This window comes from Hyperoodon ampullatus (assembly GCF_949752795.1).
Source record: "Hyperoodon ampullatus genome assembly, chromosome: 16".
In the NCBI taxonomy this organism is placed as follows: Eukaryota; Metazoa; Chordata; class Mammalia; order Artiodactyla; family Ziphiidae; genus Hyperoodon; species Hyperoodon ampullatus.
The window spans coordinates 29425850-29443224 of record NC_136929.1 but is presented as its reverse complement, the minus strand read 5'-3'; the positions used below and the strand labels follow the sequence as shown (position 1 = coordinate 29443224).

Genomic DNA, 17375 nt, shown 5'->3' with positions numbered 1-17375 from the left:
TTGTTAAATTAAAAATTAATAACTAGGAAGGAAATACTACATAGAGAATGTCCATCTATTTTTGTATTGGTATATTCTATATATACTTTCTATTACCAGTCACCAATTAATCAAGAACCACAATCCATGAACAGAAATGAGAGCTTTATAAGGGAAGAAAAAAAATCCTCTACTATGTGTATCACGGTGTAAGCTGGGAGGCACTTCCAAGTCCTTCTGGACACAGCATCTATCAAAGGCTACGGATATGATATGAACCTTCCCACAGAGCTTCAAGATAACTTTTTAATATATCCTTGACCAAGCAGTTATAACCTTCAGCTATTACACTAACATTACACTTCTTATATTAACACAGAATTTTTAATGCATACTTACTTGCCTGCTTTAATAAAAATTAATTCCAATAACAATAACACTGGACATGGCACAGAATGAAGGTGTTTTAGTGACCACGCACAGGGACTCAACTTTAAGAAGGATGCAGTCATGTTTTATTTCCCACCAGGGCAACACACACACTTTTCACAGAGGTAAATAAACTCTTAGGCCAGGACCAGTTTTACAAGGCACTGTTCTGTGGGGCAGAAGCCCCCATCCCCCAACCCCCTTATTAGCACCCATCTAAAACTACCAGTATCATGAAGTCCAACTACATGTCTACAAGCTGACTGAATCCATATCTAAATCACAATGTATTACACTCAAGATAGAAACAAAACTTGATTAATGGCATAGCAGCCATTTAACAGAAATCTGAAAAGGCTTTCTCTCTGTAAATACCTCAAGAAAGGTTACAAGGAACAGCACAGTGTAGAAACTTGAGTTTCTTCCACAGGACCCATAGTACAATTTAACTCATAATTGCTTTAGGTGGACTAATAGTTTATCTAAGCCCTGGCTTCACCTGGGTACGAATCTGTCATCCTATGGAAAATCTTTACTAATTAAATAAAACTGAGAATGAGCTATTAGTGGAAACTAATATATAGCATCTGAGCTGAGTCAAAAGAGATAGATTAATCAATGGGTAAAACAAAAAAAGAACAAGAACAAAGAATTTTATTTCCTAAACTCTACACTGAATGAAAAACAATTTAATTAAGTTTTTTGCATTGGAATTTAAAATATATCTGGGTAGCTCATTTGTGTACTCACATCCTTATAACCTAAAGTTATGAAAATGACTTCAAGCAAGATATTAAACCTCCTTGGGGCTTAGTTTAACCCTGTCTAAAATAAGGAAATTATGGGCCAGATGACTCCTAAGATAATACACAGACCTAATTCTATGTTTGTAGTAGAACCTAGAAAGACACACAGTAAAGCCTAACATTTCTGTTGGGCTTTAAAATGTAGATAAGAAATTATTATTGAAATGGTCTTACACCCAACCATCAAAAAAATGTAAGTCAATTACAAGTCTCAAAAAAGTCACTTTTTATCTTATCAATGTGGCCAAAATAATTTTTTTCCTTTGAATATCTCATTCTAGTCCAATCTTTGATACCGGATTTTACTCCCACTAGAAAGAAATCTAAATGTCAGTGGCCCCAAACAGGAAGATGGGGATATCTGTTTTCCACTGGGTTTGTGATATGAGCAAAGCATAGAAACTAGAACAAAGTAAAGAATAATCATTTTCAGTTAAGTTGTTCAGCAGTGATTCTGGATATTTACCACAAAAAGCATATGGGTCAAGAGGAAGAAATGTCATCACAGATGTGGTCAGACTTCCATAATGAGGAAGTAGGTGTTTTCCTGTGTCCAGCCCAGTGGGAGGTCTGGAAGGCCTCAGCAATGTCTCAAAGTAACCAATGTGTCAGGAATTAAGATGAACAGAAATAAACTAATAATTCTCTTCAGTGAAAACCAGATTCGATTTTATGAGTATGTTTCTTTTAGGGTTCTGATTTCTGCATCTTCTTGGGATTTGAAATAAACTCCTCTAATGTACATATGTACCTCCAAACTAGCAAATTAACTTCTATTAGTTCAAAATTTTAATTAGTTTTTGATTGAAGGCCACAGCACCGTCCTAAAGAACTCAACATGCAATAGACTAGAAACAGGATTTCTATTTGCAATCAACCTTTTATATGATCATTCATGATCTTTGATTACACCAGGCGTCACATTTCCCCTACTATATACCCTTCACAGCACTGGAAGGATGGCATGCATTCAGGAGACAGCCAAAACTGATTTTTAAATTAATGGTGATAATCAGTTGGAAGAATTAATAAATTTTTAAACAAAAATATTTAGGCCTCTAATCACCTTGATTCTAAAGCAGTGTCCCATCTAGTACAACAGGAAAACAAGGAACGGCATTAGCATAGAGGAAGAGAGATGTCCCAAACCAGGATTTAGAATAAAAAGGCATTCCCGTAAGACATGAATAAAGCACAGATAATTTCAATAATGTACCATAATGAATGATTACACTATTTTTCTCAGTGAATATGAGAGAACTATACAACCAAAACTACCACGAAGTACTTACCAGCAAAAATCTAGTTTCTCATTGAAAAGTTTTATAAGCAGAAGTAATGACTATCATTTGACCAATGAATTTCAATATAAATATTTTTAAAATATAGGCTTAAAAGCTAAGAAGCAATCAGGAGGAACAAAAATGCTTGTTTATAAAAGGATATATTATATTTGATAAATATAAATATATAAATATAAATATATAAATTATATAAATATACCATCTCATCATACACAATTATATTTTAGCTACTACACAATGAAATAACATGAAATTTTTAAGAATTAATTTGAAGGTAAAACAAAACATATGTGTACTCCCTTTCCTTTAGCATCTCAGTGCTGTGCAAATGAACCTACTAATCAATAAATCATGATATTAAAAATATCTTGGCTTCTTTTTCTCAGCCTGCTTAAAAACAATAATGTTTTTAATAATTCAGAATCGTGGTCCTGGAGAAGAATGCCTAACCTGAATTTAAAATTTCAAATTAACATGCTCTTTAAATAGTATTTGTTAGCCTATGTGCTAACCTACCATATACCTTACTTGCCTATGAATATTTAGAGATCCACTCTATGCATCTAATAAGATATGAGTTACCCAAGTGCAAAGAAAATACCTGGTGTGAGAAGACACACAGTTAGCACCTCCCCACAACTAGGGCACCTGCCGGCCACTGGTAGGGGATTCTGATGCCCAAGGAGACAGGAGGAACCCCAAAGTGAACTGGTAGGACGAAGGGGGACTGAGGGGCAGGAGAAGTGGAGGCCAGACAGGATCGGCACCCCTGAAGCTGGGGAGATCAGGAGAAGAAGGCGGGAGAGACTCTTAGGGAAGAGCGGGAAAAGAGCGGAGGGCAATTGCCTCGCCCACTTGGGCCAGGGAGCCTGCTGAGCTGCCAAGCTGGTACCCCTCATCCAAAGCCCCATCCAGGCCGCGTGGGTCCTGGGGGCATAGGAGGGAGGCCGGGGAGATCAGGAGAGGAGGCGGGAGGGGCCCTCCAGGAGGAACGGGAGAGGAGTGGAGAGGTTGATTGCCCCGCCCACTCGGGCCAGGGGAGCCTGCTGAGCTCCCAGGCTGGTCCTCTGCCCTCCAAGGCCCCCCAGCCTGGCCGAATTGGTCCTGGGGGCTTAGAAGGGAGGCCAGGGAGATCAGGAGAGGCAGGTGGGAGGAGCCCTCCGGGAGAAGTGGGAGAGGAGAGGAGGGCGTTTGCCCTGCCTACTCGAGCCCAGGAAGCCTGCTGAGCTCCCAGGTGAGGTCCCCTGCCCCCTGAGACCAGGGCTGGGGGTCACGCCTGGGCCCCTTCTGTTCCTTGAGCCTAAGCCCCACCCCCCACAGCCGCCAGGGCCTTTTCCAGCCCTGTGGGTCCTGGGCATTGGCCCTGCCCACCACCCAAACCTCTCCCTTGCTTAGGCCCCGCCCTCCACAGCCAAGGCCTTCTCCCCGCTCCCCCACCCTTTTTTTCTTTTCCCTCCTCCTCTTTTTTGCTATTGTGGTACTGATGTACCTTCCGGTTATTGATTCATCTCTATTTTTATTTTTATATTCTTCCTAACATATCTATTAGTTTCCCAGTCTAATTTTACTTTTTACTTTGTTATTGTTCTTTTTTTTTTTGCCACCCCAGGCAGCTTGCAGGATCTTGGTTCACGAGCCCAGGGTCGGGTGGAAGCTCCTGCAGTGGGAGCTCTGAGTCTGAACCACTGGACTAAGAGAGAACCTAAGACCCCAGGGAATATTCATCAGAGTGAGCTCTCATGGAACTCCTCATCTCAGCACCAAGACCCAGCTCTACCCAATAGCCTAAAAACTCCAGTGTTGGAAGCTTCAGGCCAAACAACCAGCAAAACAGGAACACAATCCCACTCATAAAAAAAAAAAAAAAATTAGATGGCAAAAATATACGTCACAGATAAAGGAGCAAGGTAAAAACCTACAAGACCAAATAAATGAAGAGGAAATAGGCAATCTACCTGAAAAAGAATTCAGAGTAATGACAGTAAAAATGATCCAGAATCTCGGAAATAGAATGGAGTCATGGATTGAGAAAATACAAGAAATGTTTTAAAAAGATCTAGAAGAACTACAGAAGAAACAAACAGAGATGAACAACACAATAACTGCAATGAAAAATACACTAGAAGGAATCACTAACAGAATAACTGAGGCAGGAGAACGAATAAGTGAGCTGGAAGACAAAATGGTGGAAATAACTGCCGAGGAGCAGAATAAAGAAAAAATAATGAAAAAAAATTGAAGACAATCTCAGAGACCTCTGGGACAACACTAAATCCACCAACATTCGAATTATAGGGGTCCCAGAAGAAGAAGAGAAAAAGAAAGGGTCTGAGAAAATATATGAAGAGAGTATAGATGAAAATACCCCTAACATGGGAAAGAAAATAGTCACCCAAGTCCAGGAAGCACAGAGAGTCCCTTACAAGATAAATGCTAGGAAGAACACACCAAGACACATATTAATCAAAGTAACAAAAATTAAATTCAAAGAAAAATATATTAAAAGCAGCAAGGGAAAAACAAAAAATAATATACAAAGGAATCCCCATAAGGTTATCAGCTGATTTTTCAGCAGAAACTCTGCAGGTCAGAAGGGAGTGGCAGGATATACTTAAAGTGATGAAAGAGAAAAACCTACAACCAAATTACTCTACCCAGCAAGGATCTCATTTGGATTCGATGGAGAAGTCAAAAGCTTTCCAGACAAGCAAAAGCTAAAAGAATTCAGCACCACCAAACCAGCTCTATAACAAATGCTAAAGGAACTTCTCTAGGTGGGAAGCACAAGAGAAGGAAAAGACCAACAAAAAACAAACCCAAAACAGTTAAGAAAATGGTAATAGGAACATACATATTGATAATAACCTTGAATGTAAATGGATTAAATGCCCCAAACAAAAGACACAGACTGGCTGAATGGATACAAAAACAAGACCCATACATATGGTGTCTACAAGACACCCACTTCAGACCTAGGGACACATACAGACTGAAAGTGAAGGGATGGAAAAAGATATTCCATGCAAATGGAAATCAAAAGAGAGCTGGAGTAGCAATAATTGTATCAGATAAAAGAGACTTTAAAATAAAGACAGTTACAAGAGATATGGAGGGGCACTATATAATGATCAAGGGAATCAATCCAAGAAGAAGATATAACAATGATAAATGTTTATGCACCCAACACAGGAGCACCTCAATACATAAGGCAAATGCTAACAACCATGAAAGGAGAAATCGACAGTAACACAATAATAGTAGGGGACTTTAACACCCCACTTACACCGATGGACAGATCATCCAAACAGAAAGTGAATAAAGAAACACAAGCTTTACATGACACAATAGACCAGATAGATATAACTGATATTTATAGAACATTCCACCCAAATGTGACAGAATACACTTTCTTCTCAAGTGCACATGGAACATTCTCCAGGATAGATCACATCTTGGGTCACATATCAAGCCTCGGAAAATTTAAGAAAATTGATATCGTATCAAGCATCTTTTCTAACCACAATGCTATGAGATTGGAGATCAATTATAGGAAAAAAACTGTAAAAAATACAAATACTTGGAGGCTAAACAGTGTGCTACTAAATAACCAAGAGATCACTGAAGAAATCAAAGAAGAAATTTAAAAATCCATAGAAACAAATGACAATGAAAACACGATGACCCAAAACATATGGGGCACAGCAAAAGCAGTTCTAAGAGGGAAGTTTATAGCAATACAATCTCACCTCAAGAAACAAGAAAAACCACACATAAACAATCCAACCCTACACTGAAAACAACTGGAGTAAGGAGAACAAAGAAAACCCAAAGTCAGTAGAAGGAAAGAAATCATAAAGATCAGAGCAGAAAAAAATGAAACAGAAATGAAGAAAACAGTAGCAAAGATCAATAAAATGAAAAGCTGGTTCTTTGAGAAGATAAACAAAATTGATAAACCCTCAGCCAGACTTATCAAGAAAAAAAGGGAGAAGACTCAAATCAATAAAATTAGAAATGAAAAAGGAGAAATCACAACTGACACTGCAGAAATACAAAGGATTATAAGAGACTACTACAAACAACTATATGCCAATAAAATGGATGACCACGAAAAAATGTAAAAGTTCTTGGAAAGGTACAATTTTCCAAGACTGAACCAGGAAGAATTAGAAAATATAAACAGACCTATCACAAGTAATGAAATTGAAGCTGTAAATAAAAATCTTCCAAAAAACAGAAGTCCATGACCAGATGGCTTCACAGGCAAATTCAATCAAACATTGAGAGAACAGCTAACACCAATCCTTCTCAAACTCTTCCAAAAAATTGCAGAGAGAGAAACACTCCCAAATTCATTCTATGAAGCCACCATCACACTGATACCAAAACCAGAAAAAGATATCACAAAAAAAGAAAATTATACAACAATATCACTGATGAACATAGATGCAAAAATCCTGAACAAGATACTAGCAAACAGAATCCAACAGCACATTAAAAGGATCATACACCATGATCTAGTGGGATTTACCCCAGAGATTCATGGATTCTTCAATATATGCAAATCAATCAATGTGATATACCACATTAACAAATTAAGGAATAAAAACTATATGATCATCCCAATAGATGCAGAAAAAGCTGTTGACAAAATTCAACACCAATTTATGATAAAAGCTCTCCAGAAAATGGGCATAGAGGGAAATATGGCCATATATGACAAACCCACAGCAAGCATCCTACTCAATGGTGAAAACCTGAAAGCATTTCCTCTAAGATCAGGAAAAAGACAAGGATGTCCACTCTCTCCACTCTTATTCAACATAGTTTTGGAAGTCCTAGCCACAGCAATCAGAGAAGAAAAAGAAATAAAAAGAATACAGGGCTTCCCTGGTGGCACAGTGGTTAAGAATCTGCCTGCCAATGCAGGGGTCACGGGTTCGAGCCCTGGTCCGGGAAGATCCCACATGCTGCAGAGCAACTAAGCCCATGTGCCACAATTACTGAGCCTGTGCTCTAGAGCCCACAAGCCACAAGTACTGAGCCCGTGTGCTGCAACTACTGAAGCCTGTGGGCCTAGAGCCTGTGCTCCACAAGAGAAGCCACCACAATGAGAAGCCTGTGTGCCACAACTAGAGAAAGACTGCGCACAGCAACAAAGACCCAATGCAGCCAAAAATTAAAATTAAAAAAAATTAAAAAAAAATACAAATTGGAAAAGAAGAAGTAAAACTGTCACTGTTTGCTGATAACATGATATTATACATAATAAATCTTAAAGATGCCACCAGAAAACTACTAGAACTAATTAATGAATTTGGTAAGGTTGCAGGATACAAAATTAATGCACAGATATCTGTGGCATTCCTATACACCAACAATGAAAAATCAGAACGAGAAATTAAAGAAACACTCCCACTTAACACTGAAACAAAAAGAATAAAATACCTAGGAATAAACCTGCCTAAGGAGGCGAAAGACTTGTACTCAGAAAACTATAAAACACTGACAAAAGAAATCAAAGATGACATAAACAGATGGAGAAATATACCATGTTCTTGGATTGGAAGAATCAATATTGTGAAAATGACTATACTACCCAAAGCAATCTATAGATTCATTGTGATCCCTATCAAACTACCAATGGCATTCTTCACAGAATTAGAACAAAAAATTTTACAATTTGTATGGAAACATAAAGGACCCCGAATAGCCAAAGCAATCTTGAGAAAGAAAAACAGAGTTGGAGGAATCAGGCTCCCTGACTTCAAACTATACCACAAAGCTACAGTAATCAAGACAATATGGTACTGGCGCAAAAACAGAAATACAGATCAATGGTACAGGATAGAATGCCCAGAGATAAACCTATGCATATATGGGCACCTAATTTTTGACAAAGGAGGCAAGAACATACAATGGAGAAAAGACAGCCTCTTCAATAAGTGGTGCTGGGAAAACTGGACAGCTACATGTAAAAGAATGAAATTAGAATACTACCTAACACCATACACAAAAATAAACTCCAAATGGATTCGAGACCTAAATGTAAGACCAGACACTATAAAACTCTTAGAGGAAAACATAGGAAAAACACTCTTTGACATAAGCCACAGCAAGATCTTTTTTGACCCACCTCCTAAAGTAATGGAAATACAAACAAAAATAAACAAATGGGACTTAATGAAACTTAAAAGCTTTTGCACATCAAAGGCAACCATAAACAAGACGAAAAGACAACACTCAGAATGGGAGAAAATATTTGCAAATGAAACAACAAAGGATTAATCTCCAAAATATACAAAGAGCTCATGGAGCGCAATATGTAAAAAACAAACAATCCAGTTAAAAAATGTGTGGAAGACCTAAGCAGACATTTCACCAAGGAAGACATACAGATGGCCAAGAGGCACATGAAAACATGCTCAACACCACTAATTATTAGAGAAATACAAATCAAAACTACAATGAGGTATCACCTCATACTGGTCAGAATGGCCATTATCAAAAAATCTAGAAACAATAAATGCTGGAAAGGGTGTGGAGAAAAGGGAACCCTCCTGCACTGTTGGTAGGAATGTAAATTGATACAGCCACTATGGAAAACAGTATGGAGGTTCCTTAAAAAACTAAAAATAGAACTACGATATGACCCAGCAATCCCACTACTGGGCATATACCCTGAGAAAACCATAATTCAAAAAGACACATGTGGGCTTCCCTGGTGGCACAGTGGTTGAGAGTCCGCCTGCCGATGCAGGGGAAACGGGTTCGCGCCCCAGTCTGGGAGGATCCCACATGCCGCGGAGCGGCTGGGCCCGTGAGCCATGGCCGCTGAGCCTGCACGTCCGGAGCCTGTGCTCCGCAACGGGAGAGGCCACAACAGTGAGAGGCCCGCGCACCGCAAAAAAAAAAAAAAAAAAAAAAAGACACATGTACCACAATGCTCACTGCTGCTCTATTTACAATAGCCAGGACATGGAAGCAAACTAAGTGTCCTTCAACAGCTGAATGGATAAAGATGTGGCACGTATATACAATGGAATATTACTCAGCCATAAAAAGAAACGAAACTGAGTTATTTGTAGTGAGGTGGATGGACTTAGAGTCTGTCATACAGAGTGAAGTAAGTCAGAAAGAGAAAAACAAATACCATATGCTAACGCATATATATGGAATCTAAAAAAAAACTGGTACAGATGAATCTAGTGGCAGGGCAGGAATAAGGAGGTAGACATAGAGAATGGACTTGAGGACATGGGGTGGGAGGGCAAAGCTGGGGCGAAGTGATAGTAGCAACCACATGTACACACTACCAAATGGAAAATAGTTGGCTGGTGGGTAGCAGCAGCATAGCACAGGGAGATTGGCTGGGTGCTTTGCAATGACCTAGAGGGGTGGGATAGAGAAGATGGGAGGGAGGCTCAATTGGGAGAGGATATGGGGACACGTGTATGCATATGGCTGATTCGTTTTGTTGTGCAACAGAAACTAACACAGTATTGTGAAGCAATTATACTGCAATAAAGATCTATTAAAAAAAAGAAAGAAAATTACATATTTTACTTGACTATGAATATTTAGAGATCTACTCTATGCATCTAATAAGATATGAGTTACCCAAGTGGAAAGAAAATTATATTTCATAGTTTTATGGACCTCCTTTCTATTCTGAGTAGTTCTAGATATCATGGTAATTGTGTGCATATGATGTTTTCTCTGAAACCAGTAATAATGAGAGATGTAGAGTTCAGAAATTACTGACATAAAACCACACTCTTGAATATCCTCATTCTTAGGAAATTGACACTAAGGTATTCAGAGTAAAAGGACATAATATCTGCAACCTACTCACAAATGGCTTAGTATAAAAAATATATGCATATATGTATGTATGTATGTACATATACATGTAAACAGACTGACAAAGTAAATGTTAAAAATTGATGAATCTGGAGAAAGAGTTAGCAGTTCTCCATAATATTTTTGCAACTCTCCTGTAAATTTGGAATCGTTTCACAATACCAATTTTTTAAAAACTCTCTCCAAGATTCTAACTAGTAAATTTATGTCTAAGTGACTTACTAATTGAAATAAACCTATTAACAGTGAATTTTGTCCAGTAATTTTACTACTGTGTAGATAGTCATCAATAATGCATGGGTGTGTACCACGATAGGCGTGTATAATAATATCCAGGGAGAGTACGCTTTAAAAGCCAAAAGACTAGAAATAACCCACATGTCCACTGGCAAATGAATGCACTGTGATATAGTAAATGAAATACTATCCAGCAATAAAAATGAATGAACTGAAGTGCACATAAAAATAGGAATGAATCTCATAAGTTAATTTAAGTGAAGGAAGCCAGATATAAAAGAATTTATGCTGTATCATTCCATTTATAGAAAGTTCAAAACCAGGCAAAACTAAACTATGGTATTTGAGGTCAGGATGTGGGGTAGAGATTGGGTGGGAAAATGTGAGGAGCTGCAGGTGTGCTGGTAGCATTCCATGTATTGACTGGGTTGGGGTGATGTGGGATGTTCACTCTGTGATAATCCATGGAGCTGGATGCTATAATTAGCATACCTTTTTTTTTCCGGTATAGTTTTTAGTGATTAGCGTACTTTTTAATGAAAAATGTTAAGTGTCTTTTTGGCTTATCGATTCTATGCTGTCAAATTACAAAACAGCATACAAAAATTAAACAAAAACATGCCAAAAAGTGCTCTCTGATTTTTAGAACTTCTCAGAGCCAAGAGAACACTACAAAGTACAGAAAATACGATGATTTTTAATGATCCTATAAATTTAAAAGTTCTCCACATGTTTAAATATAGCATTTCAAATAAGATCACTGCAAAGAAGTGAATTTTTTTCAATACAAAACTAAATATTTGTCCTCTGACTTCAATATCCTCCTATTAGAATGAGGTACAGAAGGCTTAAGGGAAGCTAGGCACAAGAATGATACATACATCTAGGCAGAAACTACTGAAGACGAACATATAACCATACATTAAAAACTATAAATAATTTTTTTTTTTTTTTTTTTTTTTTTTGCGGTACGCGGGCCTCTCACTGTTGTGGCCTCTCCCGTCGCGGAGCACAGGCTCCGGACGCGCAGGCTCAGCGGCCATGGCTCACGGGCCCAGCCACTCTGCGGCATGTGGGATCTTCCCGGACTGAGGCACTAACCAGTGTCCCCTGCATCGGCAGGCGGACTCTCAACCACTGCGCCACCACGGAAGCCCAAATAATCTATTTTTTTAAAAGTCACTGCTTTTGTACTCTATAACCTATTCACAGCTAGTCTTTGTCCTTCGTATGGCTGTTCCTAATTGTCACCTCAGGCATGGTTCTATTTCTGGAGGGAAACAGGGATTCTCCAGATGCTCACTTTAACATAACAACAGGAAACTGCAAATGGGTGTCATTGAAAGCACTGTATTCTTAATAGGTAGTACTATGGAGATGAGGCAAGTTGACATTTTTATATGTGTACATCCTCAGTTCTCTAAATTCATTGCATATTCCATATACATTATGCTATTTTTATGGCTATCTTCCTTTAAATCTTCTCCCATAAGGTTGTCATTGAAAAACTTTTTAAAATCATCTTCATCAACTTTCTTCACTAGCAATTCAATGTTTCAACATAACTTTGTACTAATTCAGAGGAAGGTTCAGATTCAAATTTTTAGTAATCCAATATTGATCATCTTTCTTGGGATGAAAAAAATCGACACACATGGACAAAAGATATTCAGGGATAATTCAAGGGTTATTGTAATTTAACTAGTTACTGTGGGTTACCTAATTATATGCTAACTTTTTGGATTCCCTAAGTCTAAAAGAAAGGAGGCCAAAAGAATACCCAAGAAGATTTTAGTGGCACACAGGCCAGTTGATAGCATGTATTCCTCTCCCTGACTGCAAAAATTGTCAATTATCGCACAATAGAAACAACCCAAATATCCATCAGCAAGAGAGTGGATAGATTCTGGTGTACTAAATGGAATACTATACAGCAATAAAAATGAATGGTTCAAGCTGCACATAAAAATAGGAATGAGGGCTTCCCTGGTGACGCAGTGGTTGAGAGTCCGCCTGCCGATGCAGGGGACAAGGGTTCGTGCCCCGGTCCGGGAAGAGCCCACATGCCACGGAGCGGCTAGGCCCGTGAGCCATGGCCGCTGAGCCTGCACATCCGGAGCCTGTGCTCCGCAACGGGAGAGGCCACAACAGTGAGAGGCCCGCGTACCGCAAAAAAAAAAAAAAAAAAGAATGAATCTCAGAAGCTTCTGAGCCAACAACAACCCCTTGAGAAGAATTCCCAAGTTAATCCACCACTTTCCAAAGGCTAGAATATCCCACTGAGAATTTGCATGACCAGTAAGATTTCATAATTTCAAAAAATTTTAAAGGCACTTCTTTAAAACTCACTATATTTAATTTTGTGTAGCTATAAGAGCAAGGAAAAAGATTGAATAGGCTACACGTTTTCAATACTGGGGACAAAAAACAAAGCAAAATTGAATGTCTACAAGATTCAAGAGCTCCCTCATGCTGTCTGAAAGAGTTGCTATCGACATGATCCTGTACCTATGATGTGACTTACACTGAGATTCAGAAAAGAAGGTCTATGTCATTGAAAAAATCAGAGAAACGCCTAGGAAATATTCTATATACTTAAAAATAAAGATATATCATATCTATTACTTTAGTATAGTTGTTTAAATCAGTGGCTTTTGGGTTCCATAATATATGTCCAGAGAAGCTAAGAAAAAAAGGCATGATCAGGGGAGGTTTGCTTAGTATGTGTTAGCACCAGGTCTTGCCCCAAACAAAACAAGGCTTAGACTCTGGGGCCAAAGGCAAAGAAACACACAAATAGTACAAAAAATATAACCCCTAAAGTAAGATAATCATGTCATCAAAAAGCTTTGAAACACTGGTTTTAAAAGTTTTCTTCAAATTAATTGGAAATGAAACCAATATATTAGAAACAGGTTAGAACAAGCACAACATACGGATGCATTCATGTCACTCTAAAGCTAATTAGCCACTTCTTAGTAACATATCAGTATATCACTGCAGAAAATGTTGCTTTGCAAACAGAGGACACTGATCTCACCTGATTTCATTTTCATACTGTGGGGACAGTCTACCTGAATTCTGGTAAAAGTTTTTCAGGAAAGAGGGGGCAGTGATGGAAGGGGCAGAGAAGGAAGTGTGAAGACTCGGAAGACTGGAGAAAGAATTACTCTCCTTGTGCATGCGCCAAACTGATGCAAGGATGCTGGGTACAGAAAATACAGCAAATTCGTCTTAATTTACATTTTGGCACAATCTTCATTCACTATGAAATAGCATATACACAGGTTCTCGCTATTAACGTAATCAGGGCTGAATTTATATGGAAAAAACTTCTATGCATGCAGTTCTCTATTAGATGACTATGACCTAGTTCATTGTTCACAAACTGAATTCCTCATCTATGCAGTGTTTCTAAGCATATGTGTTTGTCTCTAAAAAGCTGTTAACAATTTTAGGGCAAAAAGTGTTTGTTTTGACATGCAAAAGATACTTCAAGGGGAAAAAGTAGGAAAGCACAAATAATTACAGGAAACAAGTTCCAGAAGGAAAAACTGATTATCAGTAGTTCAAAGACTTAATTATTTTAAAGATATAAACCCTTCTAAAAATTTAAGAACAACATGTTTGGTTGTTGGAAGTCATCATAATCCTTTTGGCTTAACAAACATTAATGTCCATGTTCTTTTCTTGCAGCCTGTGGAATTGTGCAGCCATGGTTTTATCTGAGTCCCTAAATCTCCTACAAAGTTTTTTTTCCAGAAGATTCTTTTCATAGCAAGTTTTTACCATGATATAAATAGCATCTTTTCATATTGACAGAAATTCTTTGACCATATACTTTATGAAATGTGGAAAACATAAGAAAAACAGACATCATTAATAGTTTAAAATAATTAATGTTTTAAATTCTTGAAAATAGTTTTTCCTGGAAAAAGAGACTTAATGTCTTGGGTAAATATAGATGATCATTAAAATTTTTCATATATACATGAATACTTAATCCTTTTTCATAAAAGAAAATCTGAGGATAATTAGTTCTATTAATTTACTTTATTTTTATATATCTTAAATATTTTATGTTTTAATATCAAATTATTCAAAAAACAATCAGCATTCAATTGCATCCTTAAAAGAAATGCTGGTAAATTTGATAACAACTAATAAAAAAATTAATCTTTTTACTTAGAGTTCTGTTTTTGTTTTTTTTTTCTCTCTGACTGGAACCCCTATTAGACCGTTTCCTGAACCAAACTCATAGGTAATGAAGAAAAACAAAATTAGTTCTAGGATATAAATTCTGATTTGTACTACATGGTAAGAAGTATAATCATTCTACAATTCCAAATTTACCCCCTTTATTATCTCTTACCAAATGCCAAATGATTTTGTTAAATATTTTTTAAATACCATGCAAGATAGTTTCTAATGGATACTTCCTGCCAATTATGGTATATGTATTCTTCTTTGTAAATATCACTTTATTCTAGATAAAATTTTTAACAATTTTCACATTTGGCTTTAATTTATTATGAAATAAAATACAGCCAGTTTTTTATCTCATGTGTAAATGTAGGTGATTTTTTTAACCCCTGTGCTTACAGGAAGTTCTGCTATGTTATTTGCAAATTTGCTGACTGTTTCATGAAAACCATCGTCAAAGAGACACTGAGGAACATGCGTTGTCAGAAGGTTTTTCAGACAAAACAACTGCCTGATATCTTGTTTTCTCCGTTTTCCTGGGGAAAAAAAAAATATTTCCATCCAAAATGCTTTAACTCTTCTCTTTCGGGGTGCCTTAAAGCTTGCCTGTTTCCCTTAGTAACGAAGGTTTTTATAATTCAATTTATTTTTCTGAAAACTAAATGTAGGCTACAGCATGAAGTCACAATAACTCTTGACTGCACGGTGGTCAGAAGAGAGTGACAGGAGAATTCTGTTCCAGCCTCTGGAGAGAGGTTTGGACTCACCTGCACTGTTCGCTGGAGCCCTGCCTCAGAAGAGGGGAGCGCAGCCCGTGAGCCTTCCCATCCTGGAAATTCAGCTTTCTCTTTGTGCTGGAAGGTGGGTGGCTGAACGTGTGGGCCCGTCTTCGAAACTGCGGGGAGTCGGAATCCTCTTCAGGGAACGTCTGCCAAGCTGAGGACAGTGGGGAAGCTGGTGGGGTCCCTGGCGGGGAGTCTCCTGGGGAGCAGTCCTGAAACGCAAGAAGTCAGGCCTTTCTTTCCCACACCGATCATGGCAGACCTGCTCAGAAGCAGAGCTCAACAGTGACAGGGTGCCTCTTCTTCCTCCTGAGTCATGACAAACCGTTGTAGCTTATTTTGTTTTTTTTTTTTACCCAATCCATGCTGAAGGCTGATCACTATCACCACAACCCATTTCTTCTGATAAGCAGCTGTAAGACAGCATCCAAGAACGTAGGCCAGAAAGTGAAAGGGATGAGAAGAAAAGGTATTCTTTCCCCTAACCCTTTGTGGTAAAAGGCTCTACAGCTACTCTACTGTTCTCACTGTTGCCAGAAAGATGAAAAGAGATCCTGACCGAAAGAGGGTGGAGTCTGTATTTACGTATCTACTGATTTCTGTGACATATCGGTTGCATGTTTCCTGTACTGTCAAAACAATATCACAATGCTGAAGTGTCCAAGTCTCATGGCAAAGATTTCAGGAAAATAAAAGAAAGCCTGTTAAGTATCTTTCCTCACCATGGATGCTTCTATCTAACTACGTGTTCCCTGAGGTAAAAATTTTTTAAAAGACATGAAAAACAGGAAATGAATGAAAAGTGAGCTATGTCAGAATGCCTCCCATATTGCCTGGGTAGACATCATAAATCTTTCAATTTAGACAAGTATGCTGTTTATACTTTCCAGAACAGGCTCCACTGTTGAAATGTTTAGCTTGATAAACTTTGGTTAGGGCTCATCGACTCATAACTGGACTAAGTCCTCAATTCTACCAACAGAAAGTTTAGTGAACATATTTTAATATTTTTCCATTAAAAAAAATTGGTTGCATTTGCCTCAGGTTACATGTTACAGGAAACAGGAAACCAAACCTACTGAGAATTGTCTATGAGATAAAGAAGAGCCTAATGTTGCAGTTAAAAGGGTTAAATATGAGGGAGGGGGAAGTCATATGAGGAGAGAACAAAAGATAAAAAGATCACTGTATAAGCGCAATAATCATACGGCTCCTTTTTCTATGGCCTTGGATCAACAGTTGCTCAAATATTGTCCCCCAAAGTATACTATCTCCAAACAGTAAAAAGCCTGACTATGGCCTTGGATCAACAGTTGCTCAAATATTGTCCCCCAAAGTATACTATCTCCAAACAGTAAAAAGCCTGACTATGGCCTTGGATCAACAGTTGCTCAAATATTGTCCCCCAAAGTACACTATCTCCAAACAGTAAAAAGCCTGACAGAGCAGAGTTAGACAGCAAGGGATGTGTTCTGTCCCAGCAAGAGAAAGCCTCAGTTGAATAAAGAGCAACATGCTAACAGCCAGAATCTTCTTTAAAATAATAAAGGCTCAAATAGTTATTTTTTAGAAGTCATAAAGAGAGCTCATCACAAAATAACTAAGCATGCATGTTATCATATTAGTGTTGGTTTTTACCAAGTTGCAATAGTAGGAAAAAAGGGAGCTCTGCTTAGATACCTTCTCTGAAGCAACACTGTTGGATCGTTCACAGCTGTCCACACTTCCAAGCCGACCTCTCATTCTGTTAGCTCCCTGAGTGAAGAGAATAA

The 17375-nt window shown here is 38.1% G+C and overlaps 1 protein-coding gene across 5 annotated transcripts in view; it reads right to left on the bottom strand.

The window, feature by feature from the left end:
• The window catches only part of TBC1D4 (TBC1 domain family member 4), a gene marked incomplete at both ends in the record, with an annotated part of 215685 nt that overhangs the window by 32679 nt on the left and 165631 nt on the right, over positions 1–17375 (bottom strand). For 2 of the 5 annotated variants that reach the window (XM_079721894.1, XM_079721896.1), the window contains 3 exons: positions 13659–13823; positions 15589–15815; positions 17284–17358. In XM_079721894.1, the coding sequence (XP_079578020.1) occupies positions 13659–13823; positions 15589–15815; positions 17284–17358 (467 nt within the window). Of the gene's footprint in view, positions 1–2280; positions 2305–13658; positions 13824–15588; positions 15816–17283; positions 17359–17375 lie in introns of all 5 variants that reach the window. The other 3 variants (XM_079721897.1, XM_079721898.1, XM_079721895.1) reach the window with 2 other exon arrangements.